General features: G+C 39.2%; 1 protein-coding gene across 7 annotated transcripts in view; it reads right to left on the reverse strand.

The window, feature by feature from the left end:
• The window catches only part of magi1b (membrane associated guanylate kinase, WW and PDZ domain containing 1b), a 182,531-nt gene that overhangs the window by 1,582 nt on the left and 160,381 nt on the right, over positions 1–20,568 (reverse strand). For 4 of the 7 annotated variants that reach the window (XM_038277884.1, XM_038277886.1, XM_038277883.1 and 1 more), the window contains 6 exons: positions 18,973–19,064; positions 18,294–18,486; positions 15,452–15,838; positions 10,970–11,173; positions 7,633–7,726; positions 7,200–7,530 (listed from right to left, as the gene is read on the reverse strand). In XM_038277884.1, the coding sequence (XP_038133812.1) occupies positions 7,215–7,530; positions 7,633–7,726; positions 10,970–11,173; positions 15,452–15,838; positions 18,294–18,486; positions 18,973–19,064 (1,286 nt within the window). In that variant the 3' untranslated portion in view covers positions 7,200–7,214. Of the gene's footprint in view, positions 1–950; positions 1,031–1,174; positions 3,898–6,616; positions 6,766–7,199; positions 7,531–7,632; positions 7,727–10,969; positions 11,174–15,451; positions 15,839–18,293; positions 18,487–18,972; positions 19,065–20,568 lie in introns of those variants that run through there. The other 3 variants (XM_038277888.1, XM_038277887.1, XM_038277885.1) reach the window with 3 other exon arrangements.

Below are 20,568 nucleotides of genomic sequence, written 5' to 3' on the forward strand. Positions count from 1 at the left end.
TGAAAATGTTTTTTTTTGTTTTTGCTGTTGAAATGCTGCAGTACTTGTTGCTTTAAGAACAAACCTATTTTTTAAGTTGTTTTCTGACTTATTTTCTACAATTAGACCAGCAACCAGAAATAAATTCTAAAACAGAAAACCTCTGCAATGGGTTCAAAATAGTTTGATTCATCATGGCACCACTATAGCAATAATTATCAAAACCCTCCCATTCATCTCCAGTCTGAGCTGCCTTTGATCTTTTATCTCTAAAAACATTTCATCTGGGTAATTCTAGTATACTGGAATGAAAACAGACTTGTTATTTTCTAACATAAGGACTATTTTGAGAGCAATAAAGAACATTTCCTAAAGGGTAATGTTTATGCTGTTACGAAGCACAAACAGTTGAAAAATGTATGGTTTTTCTCATTCTGAAATGTTTTATGCTTTTAATTTACTCCCTTTTTTATTTGGATTTAGATATATTAAAATTCTTCAAAGATTGAAGTTATATTTGGAACCAGATCCAATAAAAGAGCGCTCATTTACTGGACTTCTGTCTTATTCTGGTCTTCTATCAGCTGCTGATTTTAGGGAATGCCACTGCATTGTTTGCCTCCGTCCTCTGAAAATTCTTGACAAAAATCCTTCAGTTTAACTTTTACTAAAACGTGCCTAAAAAAACTGCATCAAACATCGAGTGGAGGTCCCTGGGAGCTATCACTATGCACAGAAAAGACACTTCTCAAACCAGTACTTTGCACCTAATTTTCAGATTTGCAGACTTTAAAACCAAAATGAAGAGCAGGAGGTGCGCAGCGTCAACACCAGCAAAGCGTTTGGATGAACGGCTGTATATGCATGGAGCAGAGCACAGGCATGAGTGATCTGAGGCCACAGCACACACACCAGGAGGAAGAGAGAAAGAGACGGGGAAAGCCAGATAACAGAGGAGGACGGTCACAAACCGTGGTCGGATTTTGGAGGACAGAGGCCTCCCCCATCTTGTCATTTCTCACACTTGCTGTGAGATGGGGAGCGGCCATCCCTGAAGGAAGACAAGAGCCCCGCGCAACACACAGAGAGGAGAGCATACACAAAAACAGAAAAAAAAAACAAAAAAAACAAAACAAAACACAAAAGTTTAGATTGATTGGAACCAACTGGAAAAAAGACAAGGGAGAATTACAGATTGTGTTGATTCTTATTGGAAAAAAAGTGTTTATTTAATCATTCAGAGTAAAGAGACAGTCCAGGAAGTTGCCCAAACCCTTCAGTGAAAGCCACCAGTTACACAGAACAGTGACAGCCCCCACCACCACAACTCAAACATACACTCAACCACACACACACACACACACACACACACTTGGACATGTTGACAATGAAGCAGCAGAAAAAATAAATTCAAATCCTGAAAATCAAAAGAAGAAACACTGGCAAAGCTGGCAAAAAGGTTTCTGTCAACTTAAAAAAAATAATAATAATACAAACAATGGTCAAAAATATACAAAGTTCTCATGACGCCATATCGATTCAGATAATTGCAAATAAACATACACAAGCAAATGCCTTTCCACTCAAAAAGAAAAAGACGAAAAAAGCAAGACAATGAAAAATGTCCATGACTGTTGACTATCAATCAAAACCTTTTCTATACAACAATTAAAAAAAGAAAGGTTCCATAAATATTATGGAAAATCGACAATAGAAGGGGGGCGAAAAAACTTCAAGTTGACACTCTTGACACGTTCATGCAGCAATAAACTTTTTCTCCATTTATATGTGGCTTTGATTCATGGCTCTATACAATGAACAAAAATACTTGTAAAAATGTCTTTTCATTTCATCACTGTACAAAGCTTTATATAAGCGCCACAGCCTGGTTTCTTTTTACACTGGGATGTGTGGAGTCAGGTGTTTTGAATCTTCACAGCATTTTAATGACACTGACAATGAGTGAGGAATGTCAAGCACAGCAAAGCGGAAAATAAAGAGCAAAAATGGCATCTAGAGAACCTAGGATCTGATCAAAGTGTACATTTAAGTCAAATGGTGAAACTGGGTTTAAACAGGACTCATTACAGACAGTGATATATTTCAAGATTTTATTTCTGTAACCTTTGATGATTCAGGTGGACTGCTAAAAAATGCAATTCAGTTTCTAAGAAAATCTGACTAGTATTTTTATGAAAAGTTACATTATGGCAGTGCTGTTTGCTGCTTAATTAGTCCAACTCACTGTCTTTGAAACTCTGAACAAGGAGGAATAGCTACAAAAAGGCCACTATTAAAGAATCTGGCTGATTACAGTGCAAATCAATGCAGAGCTGACGGGAAGAAAAAAAACTAAGGTACAAAATAGGGGGCACCTACACCAGGACATTTTCCAGGGATTGACAGATTGGACACTGGCTATTAACAAGAACAGGAAACTATTTCAAAATGAAACCACTGAGAAAATATTAGCTGTGTCTCAACAAGACTGAGGTGAAAAAGACCAGCTGCACAGTTGTCAAATTCTCTCTTTAAAAAAATCAAAGAGTAAAGGTCAATGGGTAACGGAGGAGAAGCGGACAAACATGAAGGTTTTGATCAATGGAGCCGTTTTGTCTTTTTGAGTCTCCCAGGATATTTAGCTGTATTTCATGCTTCCTCTTTTTCCTCACAAGCTATTAGAACATTTAAATTTCTCAGTGAGACCTGGCACCTACCCACAATAACAACATATAGATTCCTGCTCTGTAATGTGGCCGAGGAGGTTCTGAGTTCAAGTCCTGCACACTCCAACAGACTGCCACTCTGGGTCCCTGAGCAAGACCCTTAACGGTGGACAGCACCAACAGTGCCCCCCAAGGGGATGGGTTAAATGCAGGGGTTAAATTCCCCATTGTTGGACAATAAAGAACTTCCAATATTAATGCCCAAGATATCAAAGGTCCATCATCGCTAACAAGCTGCAGGCTTCTGTTAGAGCCAGCTGGGCTTCCTAATCACCCACTCAGAGCCACCGGCTGATCACCGCTACAGAAATAAAGACCTGAAATATATCACTTGATGTGCAATTCATCTATATGATTTCGAACTAAATTAGATGTTGACTTTTAAAAGATAGTTCCATTTATTGGATGTGCTTGTATTAGGCTGCCTCTTCGTTTTCTTACAGTTTTCACTTCAACCCTTTAGGAGTTCAGTAGCTTACATTCACCTCCAATAAATATCATAAATATGTTTGTGTCACAATGAAGCCATGCTGTGAGGCGTCCCATCATTTACGGGAAGCATAGAATCAAGTTTGTCCTTTTCTTGTAATGCTGAACTGGTGTTTAATAATAAGCTAGAGCAATATATGTCACTTCTTACTTAGAAAAAAAAAAGATTTTTTTTTTTTCCATCCTCCTCTGGTCATTCAAACCTGTAAACACTAAACGTTGCACTGAAATTAGGCCCAGCACCTTTCTGTAAAGTCCCAACAGTGTGCTTTAGATGAGCGGCCCAGAAGGTGGAAAGTGACAGCGGGATGAGATGGAAACTGAGAGCAGGCGACAGCAGGAGGGCCAACAGCACCCAAAGAAGCACCCTCTCAGCTCCTTTGCACCAGAATCCAAAAGCACAGGAGTGACCTTCACCACAGAGAGACTTTAAAGCCAAGCAAAACCTCCTTCCTGTCCTGTCCTGGGTGAGCGGTTCAGTTCTTTGCCCCTTCAAACCCCACCACCGTCCAGCTCAGGGTGTGAAGATGGGGGAGAAGGGAATGTTTTCGTAGATTGACCCACCATATTCAGGCACGGAGCCGTCACCCCTCTTGAGCACCAGGTGGACGTTTCGGCCTCCGTTCTTGATGAGCTCGATGGCCCGTGCGTGCTTCATGCCTTTGGTGCTTTCGCCGTTGATCTCCAAGATCTCATCTCCAACCTGCGGGAACAAGGCGGGGGGAGATGAGGAGAGGCAGAGTGACATGTGAGGAGGGGAAGCAGAAAAACGAGAGGAGACAGTGGCAGGAAAACAAATGACAGGAGGGAAGGAAGGAAGGAAGGACAGAGACGTGAAAGAAGGAGGTTCAGAAAGACGTTGTCAGAAACACGGAGGGAAGGGGTGGACAAGTTGACAAGAAGTTACATTTTGAAATCCGACTGACAAAAATTCACTGAAGCCACTTTTTTCTCTGCTTTTCTTCAACAGTTTTACAGAAAGCAAATCAAAAGGCAGAAACTGTGACGCCGAGAGACGGGAGGGAAAACAGGAAGCAGGAAGAAACATTTTTGGTTTTCTTGAACACCCCCCGCCCCCCCCCAGGTTAGCTGTCAGAGCAGCTGGCACCAGGGGAATACTGCTTTGGCAGCGAGCAGCTCTCTGTCTGACACATCTCTCTGCCTCACAGAACTGCTGCTGCTGCTATTAATAATTCTTCTAAATAAGCTGCACTCAAAAAACTGCAGGGTTCAGACATGCATGTACAAATGCTCCAATTACACCAACTTACTGTCTTTCCTTACTGAGCAGAGAGAAAATCAATTAGCTTTCTAATTTGTGCAGGATCTTTCAGAGTTCTCAGCACGGTCTGACAAGCAAACACATTGGGAGACTCTTAAAAAGATGTATCTGCATATTGTTTACCCAGCCCATCGTGCTTATTGTAACACACCCTGCATAATGACAGCTGTGGCATTATGGATGCCAATTTATAAGCTTCTACTGAGAAAGTAACTCAGCAAATCAGGATTATACTCCTTAATGATGCTGCAACAATGACAGGTGCTGTTATCACACTACAGCTCAGCTATAAAAGGGATAAAAAAAGAAAAGAAAAAATTTTAACTTATCATAGCAGCCAGCATTTTAAAGCCCTCATAATGACCCCTCCCCTCCCATTGATTTGTAACAGAATCGGTTCAAATAAAGCCCAAAGATATCGATCCAATTGCTAAAGACCCTCTGTTGTATTTTCTATCAATGTGAGGACAGTTACTACCCCACTAATTCACCTGTTAACATCAGTTGGTTGCACTTTGAAAACACCCAACTAAATGTGTTTAATAACTCTACAAATCATTAAGACTGTGTTGCAGACGAGAGCTAAAGCCAAAGGGGCACGATTTTTCGATGGCACCTTAAAAAACTGGTTTTGTACCTTAAAAATGGTTAAGAATCTAAAAAAAACAAACATAGATGCCCTGTTAAGATATGCTGCAGAGATGTGTGTGAAAGAAAAACACACAACTTTAATCAGATTATATAGAGATATTATCGTCAGACTTGATTAAATTTGCTCCATTCTGTATAATAAACAGGCTATTAGTGTCACTATATCACAGTCACAAAAAAATGAAACAAATTTCCTCAACCTAATTCCTCAAACACGTTTTTAATGACTATGAAATACGAAGTGAGAGCTGGGATGAATTTGGCTGAATTGAAGCTCAGGAGACTAAGGCAGGCCTTTAGAAAAAAAAAAAATACTTCTAAGGGAAAAAGTATTGTGGTTTCAGACCGAGCGAACATGTAGAGTAATGTTTTGGGATCTGTTCCAGGTCAAATTAAACGGCACCGTCACTGCTGCAGGGAAAAGGGCATAAACACAATTCATCATCAACATTTACCACTGTTTCATTTGAGAGACAAGCCTCAATGAAAAAGCTGACTCACATTTTAAATATCATCTACAATTCATAGGAAAAACAATCCAGACACCACATTTACTGGAGGAGAGAGAAAACTAACCCTATATCTATAATCTGGAAAATGAAAAGAAAAGCAAACTTCGTGTTTGATGAAGCAGGGATGTTTATGAACCTTTTGGTTTCCTTTTGTGAGAATTCTCGGTATTAGGTGTTGGTTTTTCCTAATTTGTGTTATAGGTGTTGAAGATTAATTTGTTAATCTAAGGAATTGGGGTTTTCTTTATCAACAAAGTGAAATCAAGTCAAATAAACAATAAGGATTTGAACATTTTAGGGGCAATATAATTAAAAACTGGATATAAAAGGTTGTAGACCCCTGGGTTAGAACCTTTTACTCAAAGAGCCATTTTGACCTGAATTGGACCAAGTAAAAGTCGTTTAGAGCTTCAAAATGTTAATTATCTGCCATAAAAAAATCTGTTGCCACTGCAAACAGCCAACAGTATATTTTTATACTGAGCTTTTAAAATGATGAAGTATCTTTATTTGATGTAAAATGATAATAATATAACAAAATTTCCTAAGCTAAATAAAATAAAAATAGCTCTAAAAGCTATTGCTTTTAATGTCACTCTGTAGTGAAAATTCTATTAAAATATTTTTTTATAAAAACCAATAATGCTTTTAAGGCAGGTATTTGTTAATTTAGTACATTAGTTTGTTGTTTATATAATTTTTAGCCCTTATTAAGAGCCAGTGTAGAGGGTCTAATGAGCCGCAGGTTGCAAACCCCTGCCTTAATTAAACATCTTTACTGAGCGAGTTTATAGAGCTAAAATAATTAAACTACTGTGGATCGCATCAGGAGAGTGTCTAAAATACATTGTTTCTTATAAACTTTGAGTTTATCTGGTGCAATTTCATATTTTATGCGAATCCAAACGATATCGAGAACAAAAGGTCTTGGATTTTTGGTGTAGACACATGGAGCTTCTGCGATAACGTGTCCATACCCTCATTTTCCCATTGCGAACAGCAGCTCCTTCTTCAGCAAGCCTCAGCACGTACAGGTCCATGTTGTACTCTCTTCCTCCCCGCAGGCTGAAGCCAAAGCCTTTGTTGTCCCTCTCCAATTCCACAGAGTAGAACACGGAGTCCTGTGAGGAAGCATGGACATTAATAGGGAGAAGAAACAGACGTGTTGGTGTCAAGGTCATGTATTTGTGATTCGTGTGTTTTTTTTAAAAAACTGGCTCCAATTTCAAGAGCAAGGGACAAATACCACCTCCAGGAAAGACACACCCAGTTAGCAGATGTGCCAGAATGTGTGTGGGGGGTGTTTGTGTGTGTGCATATGCTCAGGTGTAAGGATGCTGAATTATTGATGCTTTGGGCTCTAGGCATACAAGAGCCAGACTGGGCAGCGCAAGGACAGGCAGACAGTCTGCAGCTTTGTCTTCATGCCCTCCTAATCTCCTCTGCAGAGGGATCAATGTTATCTAGGAGAGCCATCTCCACAACAGCAGATTAATTCAGCGGTGAACACAATGGACTGAGGAGGTACTTTGAAAGTAAACAGGCTCTTCTTAAACGCTCAGACTCAGCCGCCGATCACACAGAGATAGATAAATAAAAATGCCCCCGTTTGTCCTTGAGAAGGTGGGTGGGAGTATGAGCTGGAGGGGAGGGGAAGGAGCTCGATGTGTGCTTAGATGTTCTAGCCGCTCGAGTGGATGAGTGACAAGACAATGGGGATTTGGTTAGAAATGGTGAGTGCTTGATGGAGACATGAAACGGTTGAATGGACAGGTGAACGACTGGTGTGTTTTTACATACCTGAGCTGAGTCTTGCTGGATGGGGGGCTGGGGAGCAGTGTTCGTAGGAGCTTTAAACTCGTAAGATTCCTGTTTTGGTTTAGTGTTGGTCCTGAAAGTAAGAAAACAGTAAGTTACAGTTTGGGTTAATAAGTTAATCAGAAAGGATTTGATCAGACTCGGTCCACAGTAAACTTTGCAGAGGAATGCTCACCTGGCCTCAGGTGCTGCCTGTTGCTGAGCTGTGTGAGTGGTGGTTATGGTGGCAATCTTCTCTGCATTTGTCAACAAAGATGCATTGGATGACTCTGTAGGAATGAGACCAAAGGAAAGATTATAATCACAGTTTGAGAATCAAAAGCTCTCAGAGATCGCAGACCTCCCCAAAGCAGCAGATTTTGCACCATATTGTGACTTACACCTTTGATCTGGATCATTACCAAATTTTAATGAATTGGTACTGGGCAAGAGGCGCACCTCTGGTAGAAATTTCCTTAATATCTTTTCTTAACTTTTCAAGCTGCTTTCTTCTTTGATCAGCAGAGCAAGACTTCAAGAGAGGTGTAGCTCCCTTTTCTTCTGTTTTTCTATGTTTGTCTTTAGAATAATACTTAAGGACCTTTTGAGTCCTATGCTTAAGTTATCAAATGTCACTGCTGATCCCTCTGGTTTATGGTGGAACTGCTTGTTCCGCAAAATAATGTTGGTATCCCTGAGTTTCTTTATCTGGATTATGATCTGGATAATCTAGAAAATGTACTTGATTGTTACTTGGCATGAGGTTAACATTTAATTATAATCTGTTCAGAGCCTTTCAAGTAATCCTGCGAACTAATGTGACCTAAAATGTGACCAAAACCTTCCCTTTATTACCACCTTAGCGAACCAACCAGACAAGAAGATAACTTTAAATATAAAATTCAGTCCAAACTATCCTTGACCATCTTTCCTTGACCAGTTCCAATTTCAAAGAAAAAAACTAAACCTAAAGTGGTGTGTGGCCCTTTGTAGGGAGGAGCGGAGGGAGAGAAGGATTTAAGCAGTAGTTACCCACTGTGGTTTCCAAAATTTCTTCCTTTTTCAGAGTTTGTTTTGCTTCACCTGCCTAAATCAAATTGCATTACCCCGCCACCATTTCACCTGCCTTCACCTGAACTCTGGATATTCTTTAACACTTCCCATGAACCCCTCTCTGTTCAGAGAACATAAAACCTTCCTCATACGTTTGCCTTTTCCTGATGTAGCATAAATCCATAATTTACTGTATTTGCATAATCAAGGCCTATCTGGCGTTCCAGGAGACTGTGATGGATTAAATCAATCTTTCACACTGGGAACATTTCCTCCCTTTCAGTTTGAACACTTGTGGCCATTCAGCAGCTGTCAGCTACAAACATTAGCTGACCCAAAGAAAGCCCTGCAGCTCCACCTGCAGCTTCTTAGAAACCACCCAGGAGACCTGCATAAAACAGCAGCTTTTGCTGTCAATCATCTTCTGAAAGCACCTGTCACTTTTCACTTCCACATGAAAGGTGTGCATCTCATTTTCTGGCTGGGAACCGATTGTCTGACACAAACGCTCCTGGTTTTTCTGATGTGTGCAGTTTTTTGTTTTATGAAAACACAAAGCAAACATTCCTGCTGCATTAAGGAAGGCCTCTACACCATGTAGGCGTTCCTCCTGCAGCCAGCTGGGTACTCTATTAATCTGCCTCGGGCCATTTTTCCCACAGTCGACTTCACTTTGCAGTATTCATCCCTTTCTCTTCCACAGATAAGATCGGTCGGGAGAAGTTTCCTCTCAGATTGAAGGTTAGCTTTTGCAGATCCATAACGATCATAAAAATCTATTAACCCTCCCCGTCTTTCCCTGCTTCTCTTCCCCAACCGTTTCCTGTCAGTCTTTCCACTCTGCAGGGGAACCACTACCTTTCATCAAAAATCAGTCATAAACTGTTTTTATTTCACTTTTCTCTTAGTTTATAGATCTATACTCCTAAACCCAAAGGAGAAAAGAAAAAAGGAAAAGGTAACATACAAAAGGATAAAAAAAACTGACTACTTTAGTGAAGCATTTAAACCTTTTGAGCATTTGTCATTTTGAACCAACAAACTCTCCTTGTATTCTACTTGGATTTTTTTTATAAGGCAGACCAACCAAGCAGCGCATGAGTGGAAAAAGGATGACATATTATTTCAGAATTTTTTTTATACATTAAATGTGTAAAATTTAGTGCATTTTATTCCTGCATCCAAAACACTTTGTGCCTGAATACAGAGCAAATCAGCTGTGCACTGAATGAGACTTAAAACTGGGGAGACTTAATATATACAGCTAGAAATGCAATGAAATGACCGAGATCAGAGAATGTTTACTTGGAAGAATGGCCTAGTCAAAGTCCAAATCTAGGTACAAGCAAGTATTCCTGGCAAGACTTAAAAAAACTAATGTTTACTGATCACCCCAAAACAATCAGATAAAGCTGGAGGTATTTTGGAAATAGGAACGAGTGGAAATATTCAAAGCAGTAAATGTAACCTCAGTGGAAATGAAAGGAGATTCTACAAAACACAGACTGATGGGCACTGAATACAAATGCAAACACATTTTATAGCTTTACTAGTAATAATACTAAGAAAAAAAATGTTTCCTTTTTCCTTCATACTAACACACTACCAATGTCCTGGAATAACCAGAAAACAAACCTGCACATTAGAGAAAGAACAGCTGAACTGTGGAAGAAGCTCTTCCTGCGGTAACAGCCTCAGACATTTCATAGATCCACCAAAAAAATACAAAAAAACACTCGTAAACAGAGGTGGGGAGATCCATTTAGAAGCTCTACTTCTAAAATCAAACCTCAGTCTTTTCAAAGCCCTCCACAGCAGACAGTCTGGTTGACACATGCTCATAAAAACAAACAGGAACTTTCCTGTAAAGCATATCTAGTTATTTCTCCCTAGTGCTTTCTTGCAAGCCCTGCGCGTCTTTTTGTCAGGGCAATTTCCTCTCACTGTTCTCATCAAGTTCTCTGGATGTTCATGTGAAGTGAACTGGAAATCAACGATGCGGACAAACGGCTCAATTCTCCAGCGGCTCTCGGATTGATGGGGAGCAACACAAAAACCGTTAATCAGACGCAGTGATTTTTAAGCGAAGCACAACACATAAAATGCACAAGACTCTTTATTTAAAGCTAAAGTGACAGATTCACCACGCCCGCACACACGCAGGAAGTTCTAGCTCATTCTTATTCTCTCTTGCACACAAACAAACAAAGAGACAACTAAATTACTCCTGCATGCTCTGAAGGCGAGGGCATGCTAAAGGCGAAACTGCAACTGCTGGGGAAAATTCACAAACAACCCACAAGAAGCTGCTCTGTCAGGGCGCCATGCTCACTTTAAAAAGGCGAGAAGCTGCAGCTCTACACAACACAGAAGAAAACATGAAAACTATTCAATTTTTCACTTCTCAAAGCATAATTGTGAGAATCAACTTGTTGAAAAAAAGATGAAATCCCAGCGTGAAGCTACTGCTGCCTACTCACCATCTCCAGGAATGATCCGCAGCGTGACGGTGTTCCCAGCCTCCTTGATCAGGTTTACGATGTCAGAGTGAGACTTGTTGGTGATGGAGTTCCCGTTGACAGCCAGGATGCGGTCGCCCACCTTCAGCTTCCCGCAGCGGTCCGCTGGACTCCCCTCGATGATGCGGCCTATTTTGTGAGGCATGGCCACACATGCATTTCCAGCTTTGGTCAACCATTGACATGTTGTGATGCACGATTCAGTGTGTGTGTGTTTTTTTTTGTGTGTGTTTCAAGAGATGGGAAAAAGGGTGGGAAAGGAGCAGAGAAAGAGGATCAAGAGAGTTGAGGGTTATTTCACCAGCAGCCCAAAGCAAGCACAGCCAAAGTCACTGAGAGAAGAAGAGCGGATCGACACGTGTCACTGTTATATGCAAAGAGGACCGCATGTAAATCTGATCTGTGGAGGAATCAGACTGGATCATGTTTTTTTTCATTAAAAAAAAACTCAATATAGGGTTTCTATTTTTCTATTTATTTTAGTATTTCAATCTCCAGAAATGTACACAAAATCCACCCGGTGTTCAGCAACATAAGACTTTATCAATGAATAACTGTCAGTTTTTTGTCTTATTTTTGTATGAGGAGTTTCATTGGCTAAACAAAAACAGAAAAAGAGATCTAGAGATGTAGCGCTTTTTTATATTTTCCCGTCCTCCTTTAATTTAATTCTGAAAATGATTCGCTCCTGTTTAAATGTTGACTTGTTGAGATATGTGGTTAAAGAATTTATTTCAGCATCTCTGTAAACGCCTCTAACTGAACTAACCGGTTTAGGATCGCAAAACCTAATTTATAATTATTTTTATTTAATACATTAAAACTACCAATGTCAGAAGTTCCTGCCTATTAACAGCTTAAATTGTTGAATCTACTGTGATGTTAATAATAACTCAAATGAAGGTTAGAGAGGTACAGTATGCTTTCATTCCTAAACAGCATTAATCATTCATCAATTTTTTTTAGCTGAATATAATTTTTTTCCATTTTTTCAAACAAGTTTTGCCTCATTGTTTTTCTGTTTTAAAGTTTTCAGTGGAAAAGTAAAGAAAAAAAATAACCAAAAACTGAATCAGAAGTTAAAGCAGAATGGGTAAGTAAGGTCATGAGTGCATCTCCATAAAAAGCCTTCTTCCCAGACAAACATCCTGCTGCCAGGCAGTCCCCAGAGTTATGCCAGGAATAGAGAATGAAAAGGCTGAGAAGACGACTCATTTTCTTAGAGGGTATCAACATAGTCTACTCATAATCTCGATGCAAATCCAGTCAGATGAATTAACACAAATACTCGTGTTGTCAGTTTTTTTTTGTTTTTTTGTTTTTTTTGCATCTAGCTAGTGTCTAAAAAAAACAGCCAAACAGAAATTGACTCAAAGAAAGTCAGATTATTTTCCAATCTTAAACAGAAAGTTGAGACGAAAGTTAAACGCAGAGAACGCTAAAAGAGAAGAGAAAAATCCAGACTCAAGGACCATATCAAATGTATTTTTTAAAATAATCTCTTGTGCATAGAGCAGTGGTTCCAAACTCAAATCCTCCAGGGCCCATTATTTTTGTCCCATCTCCATGAACACCAGAACCAAATGGATAAACCGTCTCCCTAGCATGCAGAGATGCTCTGTGGTGGCTAGCTCTGAGATAATCTTTAGGTCAGGTGTGTTACAGCAGAGATGTGTCTAATAGCTGCAGAGAACTGGACTTTGAGTCTATTGGCTCAGTGCTATCGCAGGTCAAGGTATATTTATATAGAAAGCGGGTATGGAAACAGCTTGTATTTGTTGCATCTCAGGTAGCTGTAATCTTAGAGACGAAAAACATACATCAGAGTTGACATTATTCCATCTACCCTCATGTGTTCTCCTGTCTATCTGAGGGATGCAATCAATCTGCTCTTCCTTTTTATTAGTGATTATTTAACCTGTGTAGCACATTTATTGCTTTAATTCTGGCACAAATTTGTTGCTATTTGTCAAATCTATCTAAATCAGGTATATGCTGTGTAATATTAAGCGCCAACGGAACATTTCTTGTGGGAATTTTACTTGTTAAGTCAAAGCAAATAAAGCTCAACTGCTAGTTTGTGCTTTCCGCTCTGCAACTGCGGAGAAGAACTTAGCCGCTTTGTGAGAAATCCGGTGATACAGACTATTTTTAAAGACGACAGACACGAGCAGAGCAGACACTAGAATGGCTCAGCAGAACAGCAACTTTAACTTTTTGTCAGCTTCAAATACAAAAAAAACAAATTTATTACATCGTCATTTGAGAGACAAACACATTGTGGCATGAAACTAGTCATAGAAACAGCACCGATGCTTGGATTTTAAAATGTCAAATAATGAAGAAAATTCTTAATGTTTGGTGTTCTATGCCAATAAAGTTAGCCTTCAGGAGTAAAGACTTTGTAAACTACAGCTGGTACAACTGGTACCAGTGTTTATTAATCCTGGTCCTTCCTCGTTTCTCACACACCGATAACAATTGACAGCAGATTAATGGGGATTACTGAACTGCAATCGTCTGAATCAGGTGTGTTGAAGCAGGAAAACATCTAAAACATGCAGGGTAGTGAGTCTTGAGGAGAAGGGTTTAAAAATAGTGATTTAGGGTATCTCTGGACCCCTTTTTTTTTTTTCGTATTAGCTGGACGTTAGCGTATACTTTGACTGGGCCACTCTAATATATGCTTATGCTCTAACCCTGAGCTGCTAATTATAGCTGTGGCTGTATGTTTAAGGTCATGGCTCTGCTTGCAGTAAACCCCCAACCCACCATTAAGTGATTCTAGCCTCTAACAGTGGTCCTGCTAGGTTTGCCCTGCAGCTCCTGTTATTTCCACTGTTCTCTGACCAGTCGGCCTGATCTGTGTAGAAAAAAATGTCAGAGGCCTAATTTCTGCCATTGGGATGCTGGCTGCTCCCCTCAGCCTGTTACTGTGAATAAAGGCCAGTAATGCATAAAAAAAAATACTTTTAAGATTTACTTTGTTCTTAATTATCATTGAAATGCACTGTATTATTAACTTTTTTTTTTTAACACAAAATAAAACAGGGAGACTGAGACATTATCATTTTAACTAGATACTCATCTGTAAATAATTTAAACTTTGACAAAGTTATTATAAAAATGTTTTTATAGTGCAATTAAAGAATAAAATAAATAACTGGAAAAGGGGTATTATATTTTAAAATACCACTAACACCAGATGTGTATTTAAGTTTATGTATATAAAATATGATGTCAGATTTATTATGTGAATGCTAAAATAGTCGAAATTCTGTTAGAGTCCTTATTGTATTTGATTAATTAGATCCCATGGGGATTTGTCACCACTTTGGTGGAAACTCATGGAGATCCTAATAAATGAACAAAACTAAACTAAATTCCTAAGCATGATGTTCATCATTGAACCCGATAGTTTTACATCACAAATACCTTTTTGTATTTAAGCCAAATATTCAGTTTGTGGCCCCTTTCAAACCAAAGCACCTTATGTCACATATTTTAACAGCCTTTAATCAAATTAAATGCAGATGAGCTCTATTTGCAAAGGAAGGGAATTTGCTAGAAAGCAACAGCATAAAGGAGGCCAAAAAAATTCAAACCCCACTTATCATATTTCTATCTGTGATCAGCTTTATAAAATTACGCTTTTCTCCTGTCCAGATATATTGAATTGTGTGGTTGCATGTGTAGGAAAATGTGAAAAAGCTCAAAGGGGTATAAGCAATTTTTATGGAACCGTAAACCTGAAATAAGTTAATGGAAAATTGACTTCTTAGAAAATCAAACAGTTTAAACAAATTCAAAAAATACGGTTAAAAAAGCCAAATGGATTTATTTTTATCAGCAATTACACTTTTCAATGTTATCTAAAAACGAAGTGTAAAATAGTTAATATCAATCAAATATGATTGATTCATCTATTCTGCGTTTGGAGAGCTGCATCCTCATTAAGTTGTCATTAGGCTTTTAGTGCCAACCTGCTCTGCTGAAGCAATTTAAGTGGAGCTCAATAATACAGACGCCTTACGTAAGACCCACTTCACTTGTGATCAATTATGAAAGCTTTGAGATAATGTAGCAGCAGCTGCAGGCGAAGAAAGAGTTTCAGTGTCTAGGTTTGACAGGCTGGAGAGGAAATGAGGCAAGAAAAAAAAAAAAAGATGCGCTTCTTTGAAGGCTGTTGATACTGATCTGGTGCGACTGTAAATAGCCAGAATCGTTGCTTGCTGTCAGGCTATTTAACGCCCAGTGGTTCTTATGACGGTACAAAGAAGTTCCACAAAGCAGACAAAAAAAGATGAAAGAACCCAAAGCTAAGGGGGAAAAAAAAAGCCCTGGTGTGTGTTTTACTTTGTGCTGGGTAGAACTGTAATGTTTGCACGCAACATCAAAACAAAGCGAATATTCTTTAAGTTCATTAAGCGAAGCATCTCTTACCGAAGGTGGTGCCAGCTTCAGGCCGCGACACTGATGACACGATGACGAAACCGAACCCTTCATTCTCGCCCCGTCGGATCTCCACGTCGTAGGGCTGAACGGCCGAGGCGGGGGCAGCGTTTGTGGTGCCGTTGGGAGGCTGAGAGGATGTGGTCGCAACCGTCGAGGCGGAAACCACAGCATTCCCAGTGACGCCGGCCCCCCCGCCTCCCCCTCCTCCACCGCTGCCGATGCCAGAGGTGGAGCCGCTGCCCGAGCTGACCGTGTTGAGGGAATTCTGGCTGCCTTGCGGGGTGCGCTTCCCCATGTCCTCCGTCAGGCTGGGCGCCTGGGTGCTGCTGTGGTGTGAGGACGCTGGTGACGGAGGGACGTCTCCTTCTGATTTAACTAGATAAGACAAAAGGACAAGGTGAGGAAGGAAACATTAGGGGCAGCAGAGGAGATGTTATGAAGGAAATAAAGGAGAACAAACAAGGTGAATATAAAAGATATGTGACAGCCCCGAATGATCAAGAGGAAAAGAAAATCAAAAGAAACTGGAGAAAGTTGTGTCATTCTATATTATATAAGAGGGTTGGATAAACAATGAACGAGGCACAACAAAGTAAAATAATAAAGCAAAATTACCCAAAAGAATCTTACATTTGTTCAATCTGATAAAAGTCCCTCTTCTCTTTTAATTCCTATTCTACTTCTGCTAAATGAACAACCTTCTCCATCTAATCTGCTTTGAACCTAAGCTAAACTGAACTGACGTGTCCTGCCTGCAGAATCTGAACATTTCATTTCACCCCACATTTCATTTCCTGTACGGCTGCTCAGGGAAGGCGCCTCATACCGTCTGCCCTTTGAGGCAGACAGGGAACAGGCAGTGAACTAATGTCTGGGCTGCCATCATCAGGCCAAGGGTTGAGCATCCTCTATATCATGTTTATGGGTCTTTTCTTTATTGCCTGCTGAGGAATGGGAAGAATTAGGAAGAAGCGGGACGTAGAGCCACTAAGATGAGCGTCGTGGCATCGGTGATGGGGTGAAATGTTTAATTGCCGCAGATGCTGACTGCCTCCAGATCCACAGACTAAAAGTGAAGGAAGGAAAGGGGCTGGCACATAACGTAGAAGGAAGGGCCCCAAACTCCTAACAGAACTTGGAAGGATGGAACTACAGTATGGCAATAAATAAAAACTTATCTTAAGGTTAAATCATAGTAGCATCAAAGCTTGTTATGCAATACTATTCTAAATAAAATGTAATGACACAGCAGGAAAAAAATTAGGGGATTTTTTTATAAAAAAACAAGATGTTAGCATAAAGGAAACTTTAATCTGAGTGTGACCTCTTATCCCCTTAACGAGCTAATTGCATCAGAAGGATATTCTCAAGTTTTATTGTTTATCAACTAGATAAACAATATAGCAAACTAAAAGGGCTGCTGTGATCATTGTTTAGGTGGAATTGTTTTGATTTTTGGTTACTGTAGAGAGACAAGCAACAAACTTCCACTAAATAAATTCTTGAATATTATTTAGCCATAATTTTTAATATGAAAATAAAACTTATGTCATATTATGCTGCTCAGTGACACAGTGGGTAGCACTGCTGCCTTGAAACCAGAAGGTTCTGGGTTCGAGTCCCGGCCTGTGGTCTTTCTGCATGAAGTTTGCATGTACTCCCTGAGCATGCATAGGTTCTCTCTGGGTACTCCAGCTTCCTCCCATAGACCAAAAACGTGACTGTTAGGTTAACTGGAAGCACCAAGCCTCTAATATAAATTATTATATAGCGGCATAATTGTCACTGAAGCTGATGCTTGATCTCAAACCACTGCTCGGACAAAACCAATCAAAGACGAGAGTCGAAGCTCGCTGTTGTGTTCAGCCCCCATTAGACAGCAGCCGGTCACTTATCCTCACTGTTTTTGCTGATCGGTTATAGAAAAGGAAAAAAAAGAACATTTTATGCCAACTAAATATAGTGATTTAAAGGGGTTATGGTATTTGTAGAAGATTGAGCTAATTAGCCGTGGCAGACTTACACACTTATTCCATGAGATAATAACATAATCAAAAAATTAAAACGTCAGAAGTTGGTTATCAAAAGATGTTTTAACATAGAAAAGCTTCCTTCAGAGCTGAATGGCTCTTCGGATATATTTTTAGACAAATAACCTACAGGCAACACTTTAGCTAAGACTAAATAATCAGAGGGAAAACAAGAGAAACAAAATGTTGAGTCCCTTTGCTTTTTTGACAATATATAATAAGAAAACGATCGTCATCTGCATAAAGATAAACTTCCCGATCAATGTGAGGAGGGAGTTAAAGAGGAAATCAATAGAATGGCATCATATCACTGAAGTCTAAGTGTGTGATGCAGCGTACAAAATTAGAACCCAACATGACTAATCCAATTTATCCATGAGGAAAAAAAAAAAAACAATTGAAAAGGCAAAGAACTAAAACTTTTAAAAAGTCCCCCTACTGTTCACAAATACTGCAAAACTAAGATTTAAAAGTCAAGCTTTTCCTTGTTCCTTTTGTACAAATTTAATTAATACCCTGAACGTTTTCCAAATTGCATTTAATGATAACACATCTGTTAAATTCAATATGACCTTTTCTGAATACACTTAATACTTTATAATCCCAAAATCTGCTAAAGACATCAAAAACAAACAGGATTTAGTTGTTTTATCCTAAGTGGTAAATTATTTGGCCAGGAGTCTAAAGCTAGCATTCAAAACTAACCTAGAACTAAATGAGGCACACTATGATCTTCTTAGGCTTTGAAAAGTGATTGATTTGAAAGGTTAAATGAATGGTGAGTAGTTTGCTGCTCTTACCTGTGTAGCTGCTTTTGCGTCGCACAGTAAGATTAACGTGGCCCTGCTTGGCAGCCTGCTGCATCAACTGCACCACCAATTGATGCGACTTGCCCACCACTGCCGTGCCGTCCACGCATATCAGTTCATCTCCGGATCGGAGGCGCCCGTCCTCATCTGCAGCGCCGTACTTTACTATGTGGCCGATGTAGATCTAGAACATAGGCAAAGCAGAAAAATAGGCTCTAACAAGGAGAAAGAAACAACTCATTTATCTAGATGTTATGCAACAATGTATGCTTAATTTTTGCATTTTAGCTCAGAGTTGTACTGTACTTCAAATTTAAACCAACGCCAAATAATATTTTTCCTTGAAAGAAGAAATAACAGTGTTGGGCAGTAAACCTGAACAAATAACAGAATAAAAGAATAGATATCCTGGTGTGAGATCTACTCTTTTTAAAGGGAAAGCTTCTTGTTAAAATCCAGTGATGTGAAGTTGTCAAGAGCCCAACTTCACAAAACAGCCGTAAATATTCTCACTTGAAAGCCGAGGGGAAAAAGCCTTCTTTTTAAATGATTGTTACTGAATTTTCTGAGCTTGATTTCACACAAGGATACTTTACAATTTATTGTACTTGGAGAAGCAACATAAATAGGTTTCATTTCAATCAATACAGTCATTTTTTCAGGGACTTACAGGTTCTCCTGGCTCGTTGCCTCCAAGGATCCTAAAGCCGAAGCCTGTGTCCTTCCTCCACAGGAAAATGTCCTGCTCCTGGAAGTCTGGAACTGTGAAATCAATAAACTGCCATCAGTCATGTTAAGGGAATTCTCTCTATAGCCACCACCAATACAAAAACCCCCATCCAAGACGAGTTTGAAGGAGGACATTAAGCTGGATCCGCATACTGGGATAATAAGAGCTGGAAGGAAGGGAAAACAAATGTTTTGTGTGCAAATGTGAATAATTGTCTCAACTATCACATGTCATTAAAAAAAAAGGAGCTAGCGACTGAGGAATCCAAAGACGAGAGCATTTATTTTTGGTCTAAAGTAGTTTTACACAAGAAAGGAAAAAAAAACAACTAAAGTCTGCTCCCTATCCAAAAATAGAATTAAACAGCTGCTACACTGCTTTGAAAAAAAAACTATTTATATCTTCACTAAACCAACCACAAACCCATTTTTCACAACCCTAAACATACGTATGGGGATTTTATATGATAGATAATAGAGCATCATTGTGAAGTGGAGCCGGAAAATGATGCATATGATGCCTTAATTTGGTCTTCATGTATATTAAGACTCCTCAGTCAATATATGCAGAAGCATAATTCACTGGAATTGCAGCTGTAATGCGTTTAATGGGATTTCTCCTCCACTATGATGCAGAAAATGACATACTGAAAGCAGTCAGATGGTCAGAAAATATTAAAAGATTTTTCATATATTGTTTTTTTTCAAAGATACCGTAGTTAACTCAGGGTTTATACAGGAATGAATAACTCAAATTTAATGCTTTTTAATGCTCTTAGAAATTATTTTAATGCTACCAACAGGTACCCGTCGACAGGCTGCAGCCATGTCCTGAATTCCTCGTTTTCCAACCACTTTTGTTGAAATTAGCTTTTTTTTACCCACATTCTCTAGCTTTTTCTCAGACTCAAGTTTCTTTTCTGAACATGCAGCTTTGCGATCAACCGGAAGCAGTTCCACGCAAATATATCATGATATATGTCTGACGAAATCAATTTTTATAAAAAATGTTTTTAATAAAGCATTTTAAATGCCACAATAAACACATTTAATGAATTTTAATGCCAATTAAGGCCTTAATTTAAAAAATAATAATTTAATGATTTTTAATGACCCCCAGAAACCCTGTAACTTTTGCATCACATTAGCTTCATTTGAGATTTATGATTTTTCAGGTCAGTATCCAGCATATGTTGTGTATTCGATACTCTGTGCGGGAAACTCATCTCAAAAACTTGCATATGTAACTTGAGAGTGTCGGACTGGACACTGAGTGAGTCGTGTGACCCTGAGCAGTACTTTCCAGTCTGAGCTCCTCTTGCTCGCTAACTGAGATAAATGCTATGTAGTAACACTGCAGTGCTGCTAGTGGCTAAAAGCTACATTGCTTCAAGATAAACAAAAAGAAAATAGGCATCAGCATAAGTATCAGTTAAATTTGCAGCCTAATGTTTTTTAAATTTTTATCTTTAAATCCTATGCTTGAGCTTTCAAATATAATATATGGTATTTTTGAATTGTACTTAAGAGCGGCGAA

The sequence above is a fragment of the Cyprinodon tularosa genome, unplaced genomic scaffold, assembly GCF_016077235.1.
Source record: "Cyprinodon tularosa strain WSP-4 unplaced genomic scaffold, ASM1607723v1 ctg135, whole genome shotgun sequence".
Lineage (NCBI taxonomy): Eukaryota > Metazoa > Chordata > Actinopteri > Cyprinodontiformes > Cyprinodontidae > Cyprinodon > Cyprinodon tularosa.